Genomic DNA, 15,424 nt, shown 5'->3' with positions numbered 1-15,424 from the left:
GAAACCTCTTATTGTTATTGAATTTGTAAAAAAAAAAAAAAAATTTACAAGCGACTAATCACCGAAATTTTACTTTTCAACTGAAAAAAAAAAATCGATATAATTTTACGTGGAATCAAACTTACCCTCAACAGCTTCCCGAAAGGTCCGAAAAACTGCTAATGCAACTAACGCCGTTAAAAAGTGCTTCCATTAGAAGCGCGAGTACAACTAAATTATTTCCATTTCTATAAATTTTGTCTAAGATTTGGTCCACCACATCATCTCTAGACCGTCTCTGTATGATCTCGCTATTCGGTCTATTGGTAACGTGGTACACGAAATCCGCACTATAATTCTCCGCTTTTTTTACTTAACGGACGTTAAAATCGATAACTCAGTAGTTCTCCGAATTCCGAAATGCTCAATAACGCGGCACAACTAACGCCGTTAAAGGACCCTTCCAGCACCTTCCACCCACGTGGCCCCCACATGCGCACACTCTCACCGTTTTCATCCACGTGGTGCGCTCCGCCAAAAGGCCCAAAAAGGCCATGCCACGTGGGCCCCACCCAAAAGTGCGTCCCACCATCGCCACCGTCCGTTTCTAATCCTACGGCCAAAATCCCCCGCGGGGCGAACTCATCTATGCGCGTCCACAACCATCGCTCACCCGAGCGCGCGACACGTGCCCAACCCCTCCTCGCTCTATAAATAGAGCCCCCCCCCCTCATTGCGTAACACTTACGGTGCTTTGCCCGAGAGAGAGAGAGAGAGAGAGAGTTTTTTTATATTAAAAGAATTTTAAAAATTTAAATTTTGAAATTTGAATTTTTTTTTCCAATTTGGAAATATGTTTATAGAGAGGTTTAGGAGTGGAGAGCGAGAGGGTGAGGTACGGGGACGACGCGATCGAGTCGGTGTACGACTACGAGACCACGGAGCTGGTGCACGAGAACCGGGGCGGATCCTACCAATGGATCGTGCGGCCCAAAACCGTCCGATACCGGTTCAAGACCGACACACGTGTACCCAAGCTCGGGTACACCGTAACCCCTCTCCCTTTTCATTTCATTTTTTTTTTATTTATATTATACAATATTATTATACGCAGATTCATTTATTTTTTTAATGTATTTTTAGAGATAATTTTAGCTGTTTCTTTTTTTTGTGGAATTTTTTTTTTGGTTTTTTACGCGTGTAGGGTGATGCTTGTGGGATGGGGTGGGAATAACGGGTTCCACCTTAACAGCGGGAATCATTGCGAACCGAGAGTAAGTTTTTTTTTTTTTTTTTTTTTTTTTTTTTTTTTTTTTTTTTTAACTTGATTTTTTTTTTGTGCAAATTTTTTTAAAAAAAATTTTTAGATTGGATGGGTTTTATTTATATATATTTATATATTTATTTTTTGGGAATTGGGTTCTGTGGTTTATGTTTTTTTTTTTTTTTTTTGCCCTTTGTTTTATTTGTAGTACTTTAGTGTACTAGTGTTGCTGGATTGCTTGTTTTATGCAAGGAAAACTACTAATAAATCTTTGTTGAGATTCGTGATGGTCACATGATGCAACCTCAATTTTGTCTTATTTTGCACACTTGCTCTTATTTATTTATTTATTTATTATGTGATGCAAATAAAAAAAGTGTTATAATAATAATGGAATTTGAAGTATTTTTCTCCAATATTTAGAAAATATGTTGAATTCATATATTTAATTAAGCAGTGGTGTTTAATAAATATATATGTTGTTTAATTTTTTTTTTTTTTGTGGAGTATTTAATAGGGGAATATCATGGGTGACCAAAGATAAGGTGCAACAAGCCAACTATTTTGGATCCTTGACTCAAGCTTCCACCATTAGGGTTGGGAGCTTCAATGGAGAGGAAATTTATGCCCCTTTCAAGAGCCTCCTCCCCATGGTATTTTTTTTTTTTTTTCATCCTCTTTCTTTTTAATCTAATGATTTTTTTTGGGTTTTTTTTTTTGCATGTTATTTCGCGAAAACTTGATAGATTGTAAGATTATTATCAAATGAAAATCAAGTCTACGCCCCCGTCGACTCTGCAGGAGGAAAAATAGAGTGTAATGTTATTTGACGAAGCAGCAGAAGAAATATTATATAAAAATAGCTCTTATTTAAATGCTTTTTCACAATTATTAATGCATATGCCTCGTGATCCGTGGGCCCTTCTTAATGAGCAAGGGGAATCTTGGTACGCTTTAAAAGAAGGCACGCATCTCGAGGAGCGGGAAAGATAACCTGCTATTTTAAATAAACAATGTGAATCAATTAGACTTCGAACTTGAAACCTCGGCCGCTAACTAGCAAGTTCTTAACCAACTGCGCTAGTTAGAGTCTAGTTAGAGTCGATGCATCTTGAAGATATTAAATTGTGAAAAGTGTGTGCTAAAGTACTAGCACTATCCCTCTCTTTCGAAAGTATTCTAGCTTAACTCTGTATAATAGTAGTATTACAATGACCTTCTCGTAACGTGTGTAAATACGGTAGTATCGTAACGACCTACGCGTAACATGTGTAAATTAGGTTAATCCGGATGATATTATATTCGGGGGGTGGGACATAAGCAGCATGAACCTGGCCGACGCGATGGCGCGCGCCAAGGTGCTGGACATAGACCTGCAGAAGCAGCTCAGGCCCTACATGGAGTCTATGGTGCCCTTGCCCGGAATCTACGATCCGGATTTCATCGCCGCGAACCAAGGCTCGCGTGCCAACAACGTGATCAAGGGCACCAGGAAGGAGCAGGTCGATCAAGTCATCAAGGACATCAGGTATATTAACATACGCAATGCCTGTTTAGAGAACGGTGCTTCTGATATTTTATACGTAACACTCCGTCACATCTTGGTTCGAGATGTTTAATATACACGCGAGATGTGTACTTTGAATTAAATGGACGAATGTTGTGTTTACTCTTATTGAATGCGAATGTTTCAAACTCAAAACAAAATTTCAAATTATATGAAATAATCGTTATTCTCCGAAAATTTTAAGTTACGAGTGAATGGTGTTTCTAATATTTATATTCAACATTTTCTCTCACGTATGAGTTTGAGATTTTTTTTTATAGGGGCAAGACATGAACTTGAATTAAATTAGAGAAAATTTTATGAAGCTAGGAGCTTGGTGTAATTTGAACTCAAGAATTTTCTGCTCTAATACCATATTAAATTATGTGAAACTATTATTGCTTTCCAAAGTCTTAATCTGTCGAAGACTGATTTTTCTAAAATATTTGTATTCAACACCATTTTCTTAAGCACAAATCACTTTGAATTACGTAAAACTATTATATTCAATTTGTTATGAGTAAATTATTTAGAAGAGACTAGCACTAATGGAGTTAATGGTGATATTCCTTAATAAGGATAATTTAACAAATTATGAGTTCTCATGGAATCACTAGGGAGTTCAAGGAGAAGAACAAGGTGGACAAGGTGGTGGTCCTGTGGACCGCGAACACCGAGAGGTACAGCAATGTTATCGTCGGATTGAACGACACCACGGAGAATCTTTTAGCTTCGCTGGAGAAGAACGAGTCCGAGATTTCGCCCTCCACATTGTATGCATTGGCATGCGTCCTCGAGAATGTGCCGTTCATCAACGGAAGCCCGCAAAACACCTTTGTGCCTGGTACATACTTTTATCTCTTTTGTACTGCTAAAGAGTTAAAGTAGTTTTGGAAGAATTTGTAGATTTGTTTAAAGGCATTTTTTCTGAATGTTCTCCAGGGTTGATTGATTTGGCTATCAAGAGGAACAGTCTCATCGGAGGCGACGACTTCAAGAGCGGGCAGACAAAGATGAAGTCTGTTCTGGTGGATTTCCTTGTAGGGGCTGGTATTAAGGTACCCCCCCCACCCCAGAAATAGAATGTGCTTTTGATGTTATCATAACTATATAACCATATACTTAAAAAGAGCAGTGCAAAAAATGTTGCTTTTATTTTTGGTTTGAATTGCTACTCTAAATGAAATGAAATTTGAAGTATTTGTACTAGTTGATTTAACTCCGGCTAAATTGCGGAGCCTTCATTTTGTATCTCAAATGTCACCTTTCCAACCTGAAATGTGATATTATGGCTTTAATATGTATCTCATAACTGTTTATAATCTTCCTAAGAATTAAGTAATCTATGCTCTCTACCTGGTTCGAGATTGTGTCAATATAAAGTCACAGGACCTTATGAATGAAGGGAATTTGATATTAATATGCATGTTCTTTTGTCTCCTAGCCCACCTCAATTGTGAGCTACAACCATTTGGGCAACAACGACGGCATGAACCTCTCTGCGCCGCAAACCTTCCGCTCGAAGGAGATCTCAAAGAGCAATGTGGTGGACGACATGGTCTCGAGCAACGGCATCCTTTACGAGCCAGGAGAGCACCCTGACCATGTCATTGTGATCAAAGTACGCGCCATTTTCTCTCCCTCTCTTTTACTTAAAAAGTTGATAGAACACTCTAAATGAGAGAAAACCACTGAAAACATGGGAGATATAATATTACCTTGCTTTGTTTCAGTATGTGCCTTATGTTGGGGACAGCAAAAGAGCTATGGATGAGTACACTTCAGAGATATTCATGGGGGGGAAGAACACTATAGTTCTCCACAACACTTGTGAGGACTCCCTTTTGGCTGCGCCAATTATACTTCGATTTGGTGCTTTTGGCTGAGCTTAGCACTAGGATTCAGCTTAAAGCCGAGGGAGAGGTATATATATGTTCATATGATCAAACTTAGTACGAAAAAGCTTCAGCTCGTTTGTTTAGAATCTATAGATTACGGAGAGTACTAAAGGGGTTTTGTTTGAATTTGGTTTTGTAGGAGAAGTTCCACTCCTTCCATCCAGTGGCTGCTATCTTAAGTTACCTCAGCAAGGCCCCCCTGGTGAGTGCCCAGTTTTAACTTTTTATGGTCAAGTGCTAGTCAAGTATTTTAAATCTGCTGATGCTGATAGTTTCTTAAGCAAAGCTTCAAACCAGAGAATCTAGTTTTCGGACCGAATAGCTGTATCCAAATATATATTTCCGAAAGTTTATGCTTGCTAGAGCACAAACAGTGCTTAACCGAACGAATATTTCGGTTGTGTTGTGTATTTACTTTTTGGGTCAAAATGAAACAGGTCCCACCGGGCACGCCAGTGGTGAATGCACTCGCGAAGCAGAGGGCCATGCTCGAGAACATAATGAGGGCCTGCATCGGACTCTCACCGGAGAACAACATGATCCTCGAGTACAAGTGATATCTGAATCTGAACACGAGCCTGAAAAACAAGAAGGGTTCGAACTTCAATCGGATAGACGAGGGGGATTACCTACTACTCTTTTTCTGTAGCGTGAATTGGTGTTTTTGTTATTGCTCTTTGCCTGTTGTTCTGCATGTGTTAGTTGGTGGCAGTTGGGTGTTTATTGTGTGGCTCTGCACTGAGTTGCTGATGCCTTTCGATAGATCATGCAAATTCCCATGTATCTTCTTCTTCTTCTTTTTCTTCTTCTAGCTTCTAATGAAAAGGTCTGATCGCGCCTTATTTAGTACTGCAATGCAAGTAGATGGCCTTTTTTGGTTCAAATGTTTCGCCGGCGCCTTATTTAGTACTGCAATGCAAGTAGATGGCCTTTTTGTGGTTCAAATGTTTCGCCGGAGACTCAGTCGATGATGAATGCATGTAGGTTTTGCAATTGAATTCTCAGATTAGCTGTGCAGGTTGAGAATGTGCCACATCTCAGGACCCCCGAATTGTCACTCACCAAAATTGTTGCGCACAAATTTATAAGCAGGGTCTCTTTGTTTTTTTTTTTTTTGCTGTAATCTACTAGTGGTGAATTTGGGTTTTATCAATTGGTTTGCCACTTTGTTAGCTTGCACCTGGCCTACCCTAATTTCAATTTAGGCTGCTCTATTACAGAACCTTACAAATTGGATCCGCACAAGCCATTTACTTTTCCTTTTTTCTGTTTCTTTTTCTAAGCCATTATATGCCAACAGATTTAAAAAAATTAAAAGAAGCAATCATTCTGTCGCATCATTGTGTGATTCAAAGATGGATCTTTCCAGGTATCTTCTTTCGCTTTTATCTCCACTTTTCATTTTATTCCGAGAAGTACTTAACCAAAGCGCGGCTTAATTAAACGGCTAAAACCTGCAAATACAGTTTGCAGCATAGAACATCGCAGAGACGGGCTCCAATTCACACACACATTCTCCACACTATTCAATGAGATAACCCGCTTGCTTAACGTTAGGCTATAAGTGGGACTTCTCAACAATGGAAACGACTGCTGTCACATCGTCCAACTTGCCTCCGGTAAAGCTGAGGTATCCGGCGGCAAGCGCGGCGTCAGCAAACGGGCTTCTGGCAAAAGATGATCTCCCCACTTCTTGTGCCCTCAATGTCAGGAACTCCGCAATTTCCTGCATTTTGTTACGAAAAGCATAGGAGGCTCAACAAGCAAGAAAGATATCTCTTTATTGTTAGTTAAGTTGCTGGCTCCCATCTTTTTTGTTTTTTTTCGCCATCCTCGACGGATTCAATCGCTAAAATTTGAATTCTTCAAAAGAAAAAGGGAAAGAAACTGGAACTGCAATTGTAACCAAACAAGGTCTAGGGTTCAAATCTTAACCGTTGTTTTGAGGCCCGCTTGTAATGACTTGGAGACGATCGCAGTTATCTCTTGTTCGTATAGGTTATCGAAGAGGCCATCTGTTGCTGCTATGACCACATCCCCTTCATCTAGATCGATATTGTAAGTCTGGAGGATAAAGTGCAGAACTGAAAATCAGCCAAATATTTAACTGAACTTGAAAACTTCTTCATGGCGAACATTTTAACTAGAGAGACTGATCTGTAATCTTTTCATTGTGTAGTGTCTTATCTTTCACATAGGTTCCTTCCTCCATCAAATTACAGAGAAATATCCATGTAAGCACCATCTGTTTGGCATTTCAGTCACTTCTTACCAATTTAACCGAGGAAACTATGAATAGAGTAATATTACCCAATTTAACAAACAAAACTATTGAAAAGAGCAAAATTTGCAATAGGAAGTCAAAACTAGGAACCAATTGTAACGACCGGAAAACAGGGACCAAATTGAAGCGTTTTAAACAGTTTGAGGATCTCTGATACTTGTTAACATTAAAGAATGATGAATATGGATAGGATGAATCCATGTGTACCTGTATGAACTTGGAGGGATCATCACCCCTCTCAATCTGCAAGGGGAAGTTGAACCCATAAAGCATCGGAGTAGATCTTTTAAATACTGCACCATTTCTTATCACGAGGAATCCAGAGTCCCCTATATTAGCTACATGAAGAACCTGCATGAAATTTGAGTTGAAGATACCTCACGATCAGAACGTAGCAGACAAAGAAAAAAGAGCAAGCAAGCCTCAACTGACATGATACTGAAGCAGAATGATTACAGACCTGGCCATCAAAATGAGCAACTAGAATAGTTGATGAACCAGGCGACTTTGCTTCAACTGCAGCCTGGGTCAGAATTTGATCAGGTTTAGTTCCTGGAACTCCTTCATACTTGGAGACATATCTCTCACAGTTCTCCATTAGTTCTCTAGCATACAATCCTGCGTTGACTCCTGAGAAGATATATTGTTGCAACATTTAGAAATATGACCATAATTGTTTGGAACTATGACCAAAGTTGTCTAGTAAGTACACAGCTAAACGTGCAATTCCAATGATGTTCTCGAAATTTACACGAACAACAACAATAATTTCAAATTCCATGGCTATACTGTAAAATCTGTCATTGTTCATTGTGCTTCTGTCGTGAGGTCTCCAAACAAAAATTGCACCAACCTTGTTTTACTATTGACTTCAAACTTTTTCATCCTGAAGCCCACATTACAGTAGTTCGACTGAGATCCAGAATAGTATTATTTATTACCATCTGACAACCTGTCTAGTCTACAGCACATGTAGTATGTAATTATTAACCTGCCTTGCTCTATGTTGGACTCTCAACTATATATCAATATTCAATAGCAGCGCTTTCATTTGTCCTTCTTTAATAACGGGGCATAGTACATTTCAAACAAACAGTCTATAAAACAAATAATCAGATCTGTGACCAAGTCAGCAGGGAATCAGCTATTAAGTGAGGGTAACCTCTGATTCTCTATGTTTTCAGTCTCTTGCTGAAGCATATTTCTGCCCCAGAAAGCTAAATAACAGCAAGACAGAGTTTGCTCACTTACAGAGGATCAACACTGAACCATATTTCAGACCAGAACCATTAGATGATTATAGCACTTTTCAAGCGCTTGACACTGAATGGCAAAGTAAGTAAGCACAAGGAGAAGCTGTGTCATATTATGGAGCTTAAGAGAAGTTGGTAGATGAACTTTTTAGATGATTCTTAGGAAAATTACCTTCAAGTGACCACTGACCAACTCCATCCGCTACACCTAACCAGCTTTTACATGCCACAAAGTAGGCATCTTCCCCACCAGTCAATGCCTGAAATTACTATGCTATATTACTCACGAAAAATATCAACACCATGAACAAAGCACTCATAATCGTACCTTCGTAGTCAGAATATTATATTACCTTTGAAGGATGAGGTAACATTGCAGCACCTGAAGCCAAAGAAAGAGTTGGTATTGATACCGAAGTTGTCCTGGAATATATATTGTGCATTCAAAGGAAGAAATCAGATCGTGATCTAAGCTAGTCATTGACACTATAACCAAAGATGTGCTTGCCACACGTCAATTTTCATCTAATGATAAAATGCCAAAAATTTCAAGGAAAGAAATTGGATGGTAATTGAAGTACAGTCAAACGGTTCAGCAAATGTCTCATGCAACAGACCGGCAACATTGTAAGCTACTATAATTGCATTTTTTTTAAAAAAAAAAGAAATTTAAAGAAGTTAAAAGTTAAACTAATAGAACAAAAGTACCTGTCAGGGCTCACAACCTCAGTATTGCTGTAGATCTGATCCTTCTCTTCTCTAAGTTGTTCCTAGTAAATGACCAGAAAGATAACCGGATATCAATAGACAAATACTTGAATCCAAAGGAAAAAAAAACATAAAACCCAAAAACTGAAACCAGTCTTCAATCTAAGAAAATTTTGTATGTTCAATTATGGGCTTATAATAATGGCCTTCAAACTAGGGAACTATGTAAGCAGCAAACTACCTTCAAGGAGACCTGCAATTAGCTACTATGATCTGTTTACAAAAAGTTATCTTGAATATCGAAGTGACACTGCCACTTGCTAGTGCTTTTGAAGACCTTGAAGAGCAAATACAGCTTTGTCGAGTTTACACTCGAAGTTCTTTCGAGAAAATAATTAAACTAAAGCCGCCCATTTTCTCATCGAATCATCTCAACACCAGCAAGATATACTTCCCTAAGCAGCACAACTTAATAGAAGTCTCTGCTCACAGCTCAAAACTGAAGAGGAAGTTGATTAAAAAAAAACTTCACTACTACATTCTATGGTATAATCCGTTCTTAGCTGTCGCTGTTCTGCATGCCTTTTTGCTCAAAGTGTTCTTGCTATAGCATGATATATATTTGCAAATTATTCTTTTCATTCATGAAATTTAACATATTTAGTAAAATAAAGGACTGATTATTCATTCAGCAGAAGAGCAACATGCAAAACATACCATGATTGATGTCTGATCACTATTTGCTTCTCCTTGATCCTCTATTGGGAAATTACTTGATTCCCTATCTGCATCAATATCAATATCTGATGTACTAGAGACCTCCAAAGCCTCTTTATCCACCAAAAGGCTTTCAGTTATTTCCTCTCTATCATCAGCTGAGGTTTCTTCCAACTCCTCGGCAGATTCCTGGAGATCAGAAACTTCGGGGAATTCTTCAACAAGGTGACTTTCATCAGTCAACCTATCTTGTTGCTCAATAGGCAAACTGGAACTTACTGCTTTTTCCTGCTTAGTTCCATCCGAAGAGTTCAACTTTAATTCCTGATCGCTAACAGTTGATTCGTCAACTGAGGCTTCTATCATCTCAGGGCCACATTCTTGGACAACACCACTATATGGTGATAAGGATTTTCCAGCAACGAGACTTCCGTTAGTCGAGTTAACTTCCTGTTCGATATCGGCATCAGTGCTCTTCACTTCCAGTGAAGTTTCCGTACAAGTCAACGCTAAATCTGAGTCTTTCTCCGACCCCACAATCTCACTCACTTCCGCAGAAACCTCACGCACCTCTCGGTCGCCGTCTGGAGACTCCACCAATTTGGTTTCAAGTGGAGTTTCTCTACTCTCCACAGGCATACTATTTGGTTCTTCTACTTCCTCTACAAACAAGTCAGAACTATTTGCTTCAGTAATCATCTCCAACTCACCCTCTGAATCCCCAATCTCCATCTCCAATCCATTAACGGTGCGTGCATCACGAGCTTCCTTTTCAAGCAGCTCATTCGAATCACCTGATTCGCTACTTCCCCTGTTACCATCATCATCAGCATCCATGACTACCGATCCTTCCGACTCAAGGGTGGGTCTCCTCGCCATCTCAGAGGCCGCCTCCTGGAAATCCACTTCCGAGGACTCTCTCACCTCCGATTCACCCAAACCCTTCTCCGAATCCGATATCTCCGCGGCATCGCAGAACCGGAAGATGACGCTCCCGTCCAAGCACTCTGTCGAAGCCGCCGCAAAGAAGAGGAAGACGAAGAGGACGAGGAGGAAGAAGAGCGAGACCGCGTTAGATGACAACGACGATGATATCCGATCCATTGACGATAAATTCGAATCCAAATTGGGAAAAGAAAAGGGATAGGGTTTCCGGAGTACCGATTGTGGAGCAGAGCTCGAGGTCGGGTCGCCCAGCGACCCTCGGCCGGAGCGGCGGCGGGGAAGACGGTGGCTGGGATACGGTGCGTCGGAGGTCGAGCGACGGCGCCGATGGCTGCGGAGGCGAGAGCTTGTAGGAGACGGGGGAGAACCGGAGGTCGAGAAGCCCGGGGAAGGGGAACTCCGCCATTAACGGGGGTGGAGGAGCTGGAGAGCCAGGGTTTTGCCTACGCATACGAGAGAGAGAGAGAGAGAGAGAGGAGTATACGAAGAGGAGAAGCACGGGCGAAGACGAAGAAGAAGAAGAGGAGGGAGATAACGATAAGATGGTGACACGTGCGACGATCACGATGATGCGGTGCTCAACGGTACCACGTGTACGTTTGTCCATCGTCAGATCCGGATTTATTCATTGGTCGGTACAATTTGTACAGGAACCCCTCAACTATATCCTATTTTGAACCCCACCCTCAACTTTATAACTTTTTCGCGGGCTTTTTTTGCAAATAGCCCCTGACAAATTTTATTTGCAAAATTAGCCCTGTGTAAAATTTATTTGCAAAAATGGCTTGCCACGCCAACGCCACGTCAGCGCCACGCGGGCAAGGCCTGGGCCAGGTATTCAAGTTGAACACGGTGATTCGTTCACCGTGTCTAAACACGGTAAACTGTTTACCGCGTTTAGACACGGTGAACCATTTACCGTATCCTTCACTACCATTTTTGGCCAAATACGGCCTGGCTACTTGTATTGGTCACGGACTTAACCATTTTCGGGGGCGCTGAATGCATTTGTATTGGACACGGTGAACCACTCACCGTGTCCAGAGATTTGTATTGGACACGGTGAATGGATCACCGTGTCCAATAAAATCTATTGGACACGGTGATCCATTCACCGTGTCCAATACAACTACCAGCCCAGCTAGTAGTTTGCCGCAGAAAAATGAATTACAAGATTCAATACAAGAATACGATACAGATACATGTTGAAGAAAAATGAATTACAAGATTCAATACAAGAATACGATACATATACCTATCAATACACATCACAACACATCACAACATCACAAAAGTAATACACATCACAACATCAAAAAATTAATACATATTACAACATCACAACCAATAGAATCTCAATAATATAATCAATACCAAATAATCAAAACAGAATATACAAAATAAATGCAAGTTATACAATAATATATAAATATAATATCATGTTCTCCTCCCTCGACCTCCTCGACCACGTTGCCTACCACGTCCGCGACCACGACCAACATCATGCTCATCAAAAGGCTCCAAGATCTCCAACTGGTCTAGATGCTCTATAGCAGCACCCTCAATAACCGGGTCAATCACAGCAGTAGCATGTGTCGGTAGTATGTCTGGCCGTGGAGGAGCTGAAGAGGAGGGCTGATCTGGCCGTGGAGGAGCTGAAGAGGAGGGCTGATCTGTACGGATAGACCTCGATCGCCGTCGACGCCTAAAATAAACAATATCACCTGCTCGAGCTGGATCCTGCGGTACTGGTGCTGGTGCCGGGTCCGTAACATCAGCATAAGGTGGCTCCCCTATCGGTGATGATGGCCTCGGTGGACTATATACTGGTGCATGGCCTAGACGTCGATACTCCACCATAGTCTGCTGGTCCTTGGAGGTACAGAGTGTGGAAGCGTAGGCAAACTCTCCAAAACTGCTTCCATCTGATCGGCAATCTGTGATAGGGCATCTAATGCTCTACTTCCTGAAATATCCGGCAGGACACGTTTGATCGTATAATGTGATTTCTACACGATATCGACCTGAAATAAAAGAACAATCAAAAAGATTATACGAAACTTTCTTCTATATATAAAACTAAATATAAAAAGATATTATATATTACAATCATACCAATACTCTCTCGACGTGCCCACATGGCTGATAGTAGTGAGTGCGTGGCTGCTGTTACAGGTCTGTATCCCTCCTGGTGATTCGTCAATACAACTGATGTAAAAGTAGTATGCTCGTATCGGATCTGGAATTGCTTCCAGGGGCACCTCCTGCTGGGCCTCAATGATCTTGTTATATACGTTCTTAGGCGACTTAAAAACCACTCCCAACTCGAGCCATTCTCCCTCTCACAAATTGCGAAAGCTAGCGGAAATAAACCACTATTCGCATCGACACCTGCGGCAATTAATGCGTGGCCTCCATATTTCCCATACAGATGAGTAGCATCGATACTAAGTAATGGCCGGCAATACTCCCAACCATGAATCGACGGTCCAAAAACCCAAAAGGCTCGTGAAAACATTCTCGTATTGCTCGCCACACTAATATAATCAATCTTTGTAATAGTTCCTGGATTTGTTGATTCCAACATAGAGAAGTATCGAAGAAGGTCGCAGTATGATTGCTCCCAACTACCGTATATAATTTGTAGTATTTTATTCTGTGCCCGCCAAGCCTTGCTATATGATATGCTAACGTGTAACTCGCTCTGAACTCGAGCTTGAATTTCCATCGGACTCATTGTAAGCCTTGCCTTCAGTGTAGGTAGTATAAATTGACATATGAAAGATGATGTGCAGTTTCGATGTCTTGTATTTAGAATTGGAACCAAACAAGTGTGCGGACCTTTATAAGTCTTTACTTTAAAAAATGAACTACCTTTCGGTTAAGAGGCATGTAATCTCCAAGGGCAAGAATCGATCACACATCGCACAGTATATCTAGTTGTATTTGACTTAACAACTTTAAGCTGCACATTATGTGCAATGTGCCAAGCGTCCAAGGCCCTTACTAGCGATGATTTATCAGAAAAAGTCCGATTAGCCCATGCTTCATCACTTGGAGGACCCTGATCAATATTTTGTTCACTATATGCATCAACAACGCTTTGATTAATTAATTCATTACCCAGGACAAACCGTTGTCGTTGATCTTCAAATTCCACGAATTCCATCGGGTCCGGTACATCTTCGTTGTTGGCATTTGAGTTTTCAATCCATTCAACACCTTCATCTCGAATAGCGCATGCGAGGGCATTCAAGCCACCGTCATGATCAGGATCCAAAGAACACGCAACAAAGGACTCCTCGTCATCACTAGAATCAGCATCAATTCGCCCTTGATCCTCTTCATCAGTTTCACTAACATACTCCTCATCACTTCTACTTACGTCCAATAGATCAGTTGTAGTCACTCCCCGATTGGTCCATTCACGATGAGTACATGATGGATCTTCATTTTGATAAGGAGAGATAGTATTTCTTACTAGCAAAGCCGACCATTGATGAACACTAGATGGTCCTGGACCTTCATCTACATAAGGAGGGTTAGTATTTCTTACTTCCCAAGCCGGCCATTCATGAACACTAGATGATCCTGGACCTTCATCTACATAGGGAGGGCTAGTATTTCTTACTTCCCAAGCCGGCCATTGATGAACACTACATGATGGACCTTCATTTTGATAAGGAAGGATAGTGGTTCTGACTTCTCAATCCGTCCATTCGTGAACATAAGATGATGGTCGTGGACTTTGATAAGGAGGGACAGTAGACCTGTAGAGATATATAAGATTAACTATCCACATTGATTTTTTACGTAACTAAATCAAACAATCACCTACCACTCATTTTGATCAACCAACGGAGACGGATCCATCACAGCAGATGGCAATGCTGCACTAACTGGCTGAGATGGAACTCCAAACTCTCTGAAACACTTACAAGACAAAGTTATTAATTTCACGCACCTAAACTAATTGAGAAATCACGAAAAAGATTTATAAAGATCATTACTTTATACCTTGATGTACGACCTCGTTCGCGATTGACGTAATTCCTTTGATCATTGCGAGTACGACACATTTTCGTTTGATAAACGGTATTTGGACGGTCGTGTGCCGTCGACCCATCTTTCTCCACGTATAATTTTATACATCCATGGAACGGAAATATACTCATCACGCCAGATAGTGTATTGTCATTTGATACGTTAACAAATTCCCATTCGCCTCCCATTGGACACTTCACCGTGATGCGTAGACGGTCTTCCACTCGATCATAATTAGTAACATTATATATTTCCATCTCAAATTCCCGAAATGAGATATCGCGTCGGACCGCAACCAATTCTTTACGGCCACCAATATATCGTGGTACATTATTGTTCTCGACAAAATTTTCGTCCCAATAGATATAGAAAGGAACACAGTCGCCAGATATAGAGTTCTAAAGTAATATAATAAAATGTACACAAAAATTAAACTCAAGACATACCACATTTCTAACATACAACAAAAGAGAGGGTAAGAGATGGTATTACCATTGTACAAGCACGGTCGGCGCGACTACTTTGCAAATTAAGAGCTAAGGATTGACCTGTGACAAAGACAGCGAGAACAATCAATGAGAGATAGAGATAGAGAGAAAGAGAGAGAAAGAAAGGGGTGGTTTAAGATGCCTCTGTGAGGGGGGGGTTGGGTTGGGTTGCACAACGATTGGTCCATTCACAGTGAGAGGACTCTGTGAGGGGGGGTTGCACAGTGAGAGGCCTCACAGGGTCTCTATGCGATGTTGGCGGTGAGAGGCCTCACAGTGGCTTCTCACTGTGAGAAGC

The 15,424-nt window shown here is 40.9% G+C and overlaps 2 protein-coding genes across 3 annotated transcripts; one reads left to right on the top strand and one right to left on the bottom strand.

The window, feature by feature from the left end:
- The first annotated feature begins 817 nt into the window (after window positions 1-817).
- LOC109704920 (inositol-3-phosphate synthase-like) lies at window positions 818-5,576 on the top strand. The gene is given in 13 exon segments (XM_020225693.1): window positions 818-853; window positions 855-1,021; window positions 1,184-1,214; window positions 1,216-1,253; window positions 1,761-1,896; window positions 2,524-2,771; window positions 3,407-3,633; window positions 3,732-3,847; window positions 4,234-4,410; window positions 4,523-4,654; window positions 4,656-4,712; window positions 4,827-4,889; window positions 5,125-5,576. Coding segments are annotated over 13 exon segments (1,533 nt in total). The 5' UTR covers window positions 818-832; the 3' UTR covers window positions 5,245-5,576.
- A 527-nt stretch (window positions 5,577-6,103) lies between these two features.
- On the bottom strand, window positions 6,104-11,085 carry LOC109704919 (probable protein phosphatase 2C BIPP2C1). 2 transcript variants are annotated; one of them, XM_020225690.1, is made up of 9 exons: window positions 10,811-11,078; window positions 9,650-10,656; window positions 8,933-8,994; window positions 8,578-8,647; window positions 8,397-8,484; window positions 7,432-7,601; window positions 7,179-7,322; window positions 6,623-6,751; window positions 6,104-6,413 (listed from the first exon to the last, which is right to left on the bottom strand). In XM_020225690.1, exons 1-9 carry the CDS (start codon window positions 11,043-11,045, stop codon window positions 6,246-6,248), a joined length of 2,073 nt encoding a protein of 690 aa, XP_020081279.1. In that variant the 5' UTR covers window positions 11,046-11,078; the 3' UTR covers window positions 6,104-6,245. The 2 variants fall into 2 exon arrangements, with proteins under 2 accessions (XP_020081279.1, XP_020081280.1); XM_020225691.1 differs by lacking the exons at window positions 6,104-6,413; window positions 6,623-6,751 and adding an exon at window positions 6,758-6,932 and having other exon boundaries at window positions 10,811-11,085.
- Window positions 11,086-15,424: the final 4,339 nt, after the last annotated feature.

Source organism: Ananas comosus, unplaced genomic scaffold (genome assembly GCF_001540865.1).
Source record: "Ananas comosus cultivar F153 unplaced genomic scaffold, ASM154086v1, whole genome shotgun sequence".
In the NCBI taxonomy this organism is placed as follows: domain Eukaryota; kingdom Viridiplantae; phylum Streptophyta; class Magnoliopsida; order Poales; family Bromeliaceae; genus Ananas; species Ananas comosus.
The sequence above is the reverse complement of the archived record's forward strand: the minus strand, read 5'-3'. Positions and strand labels throughout refer to the sequence as shown.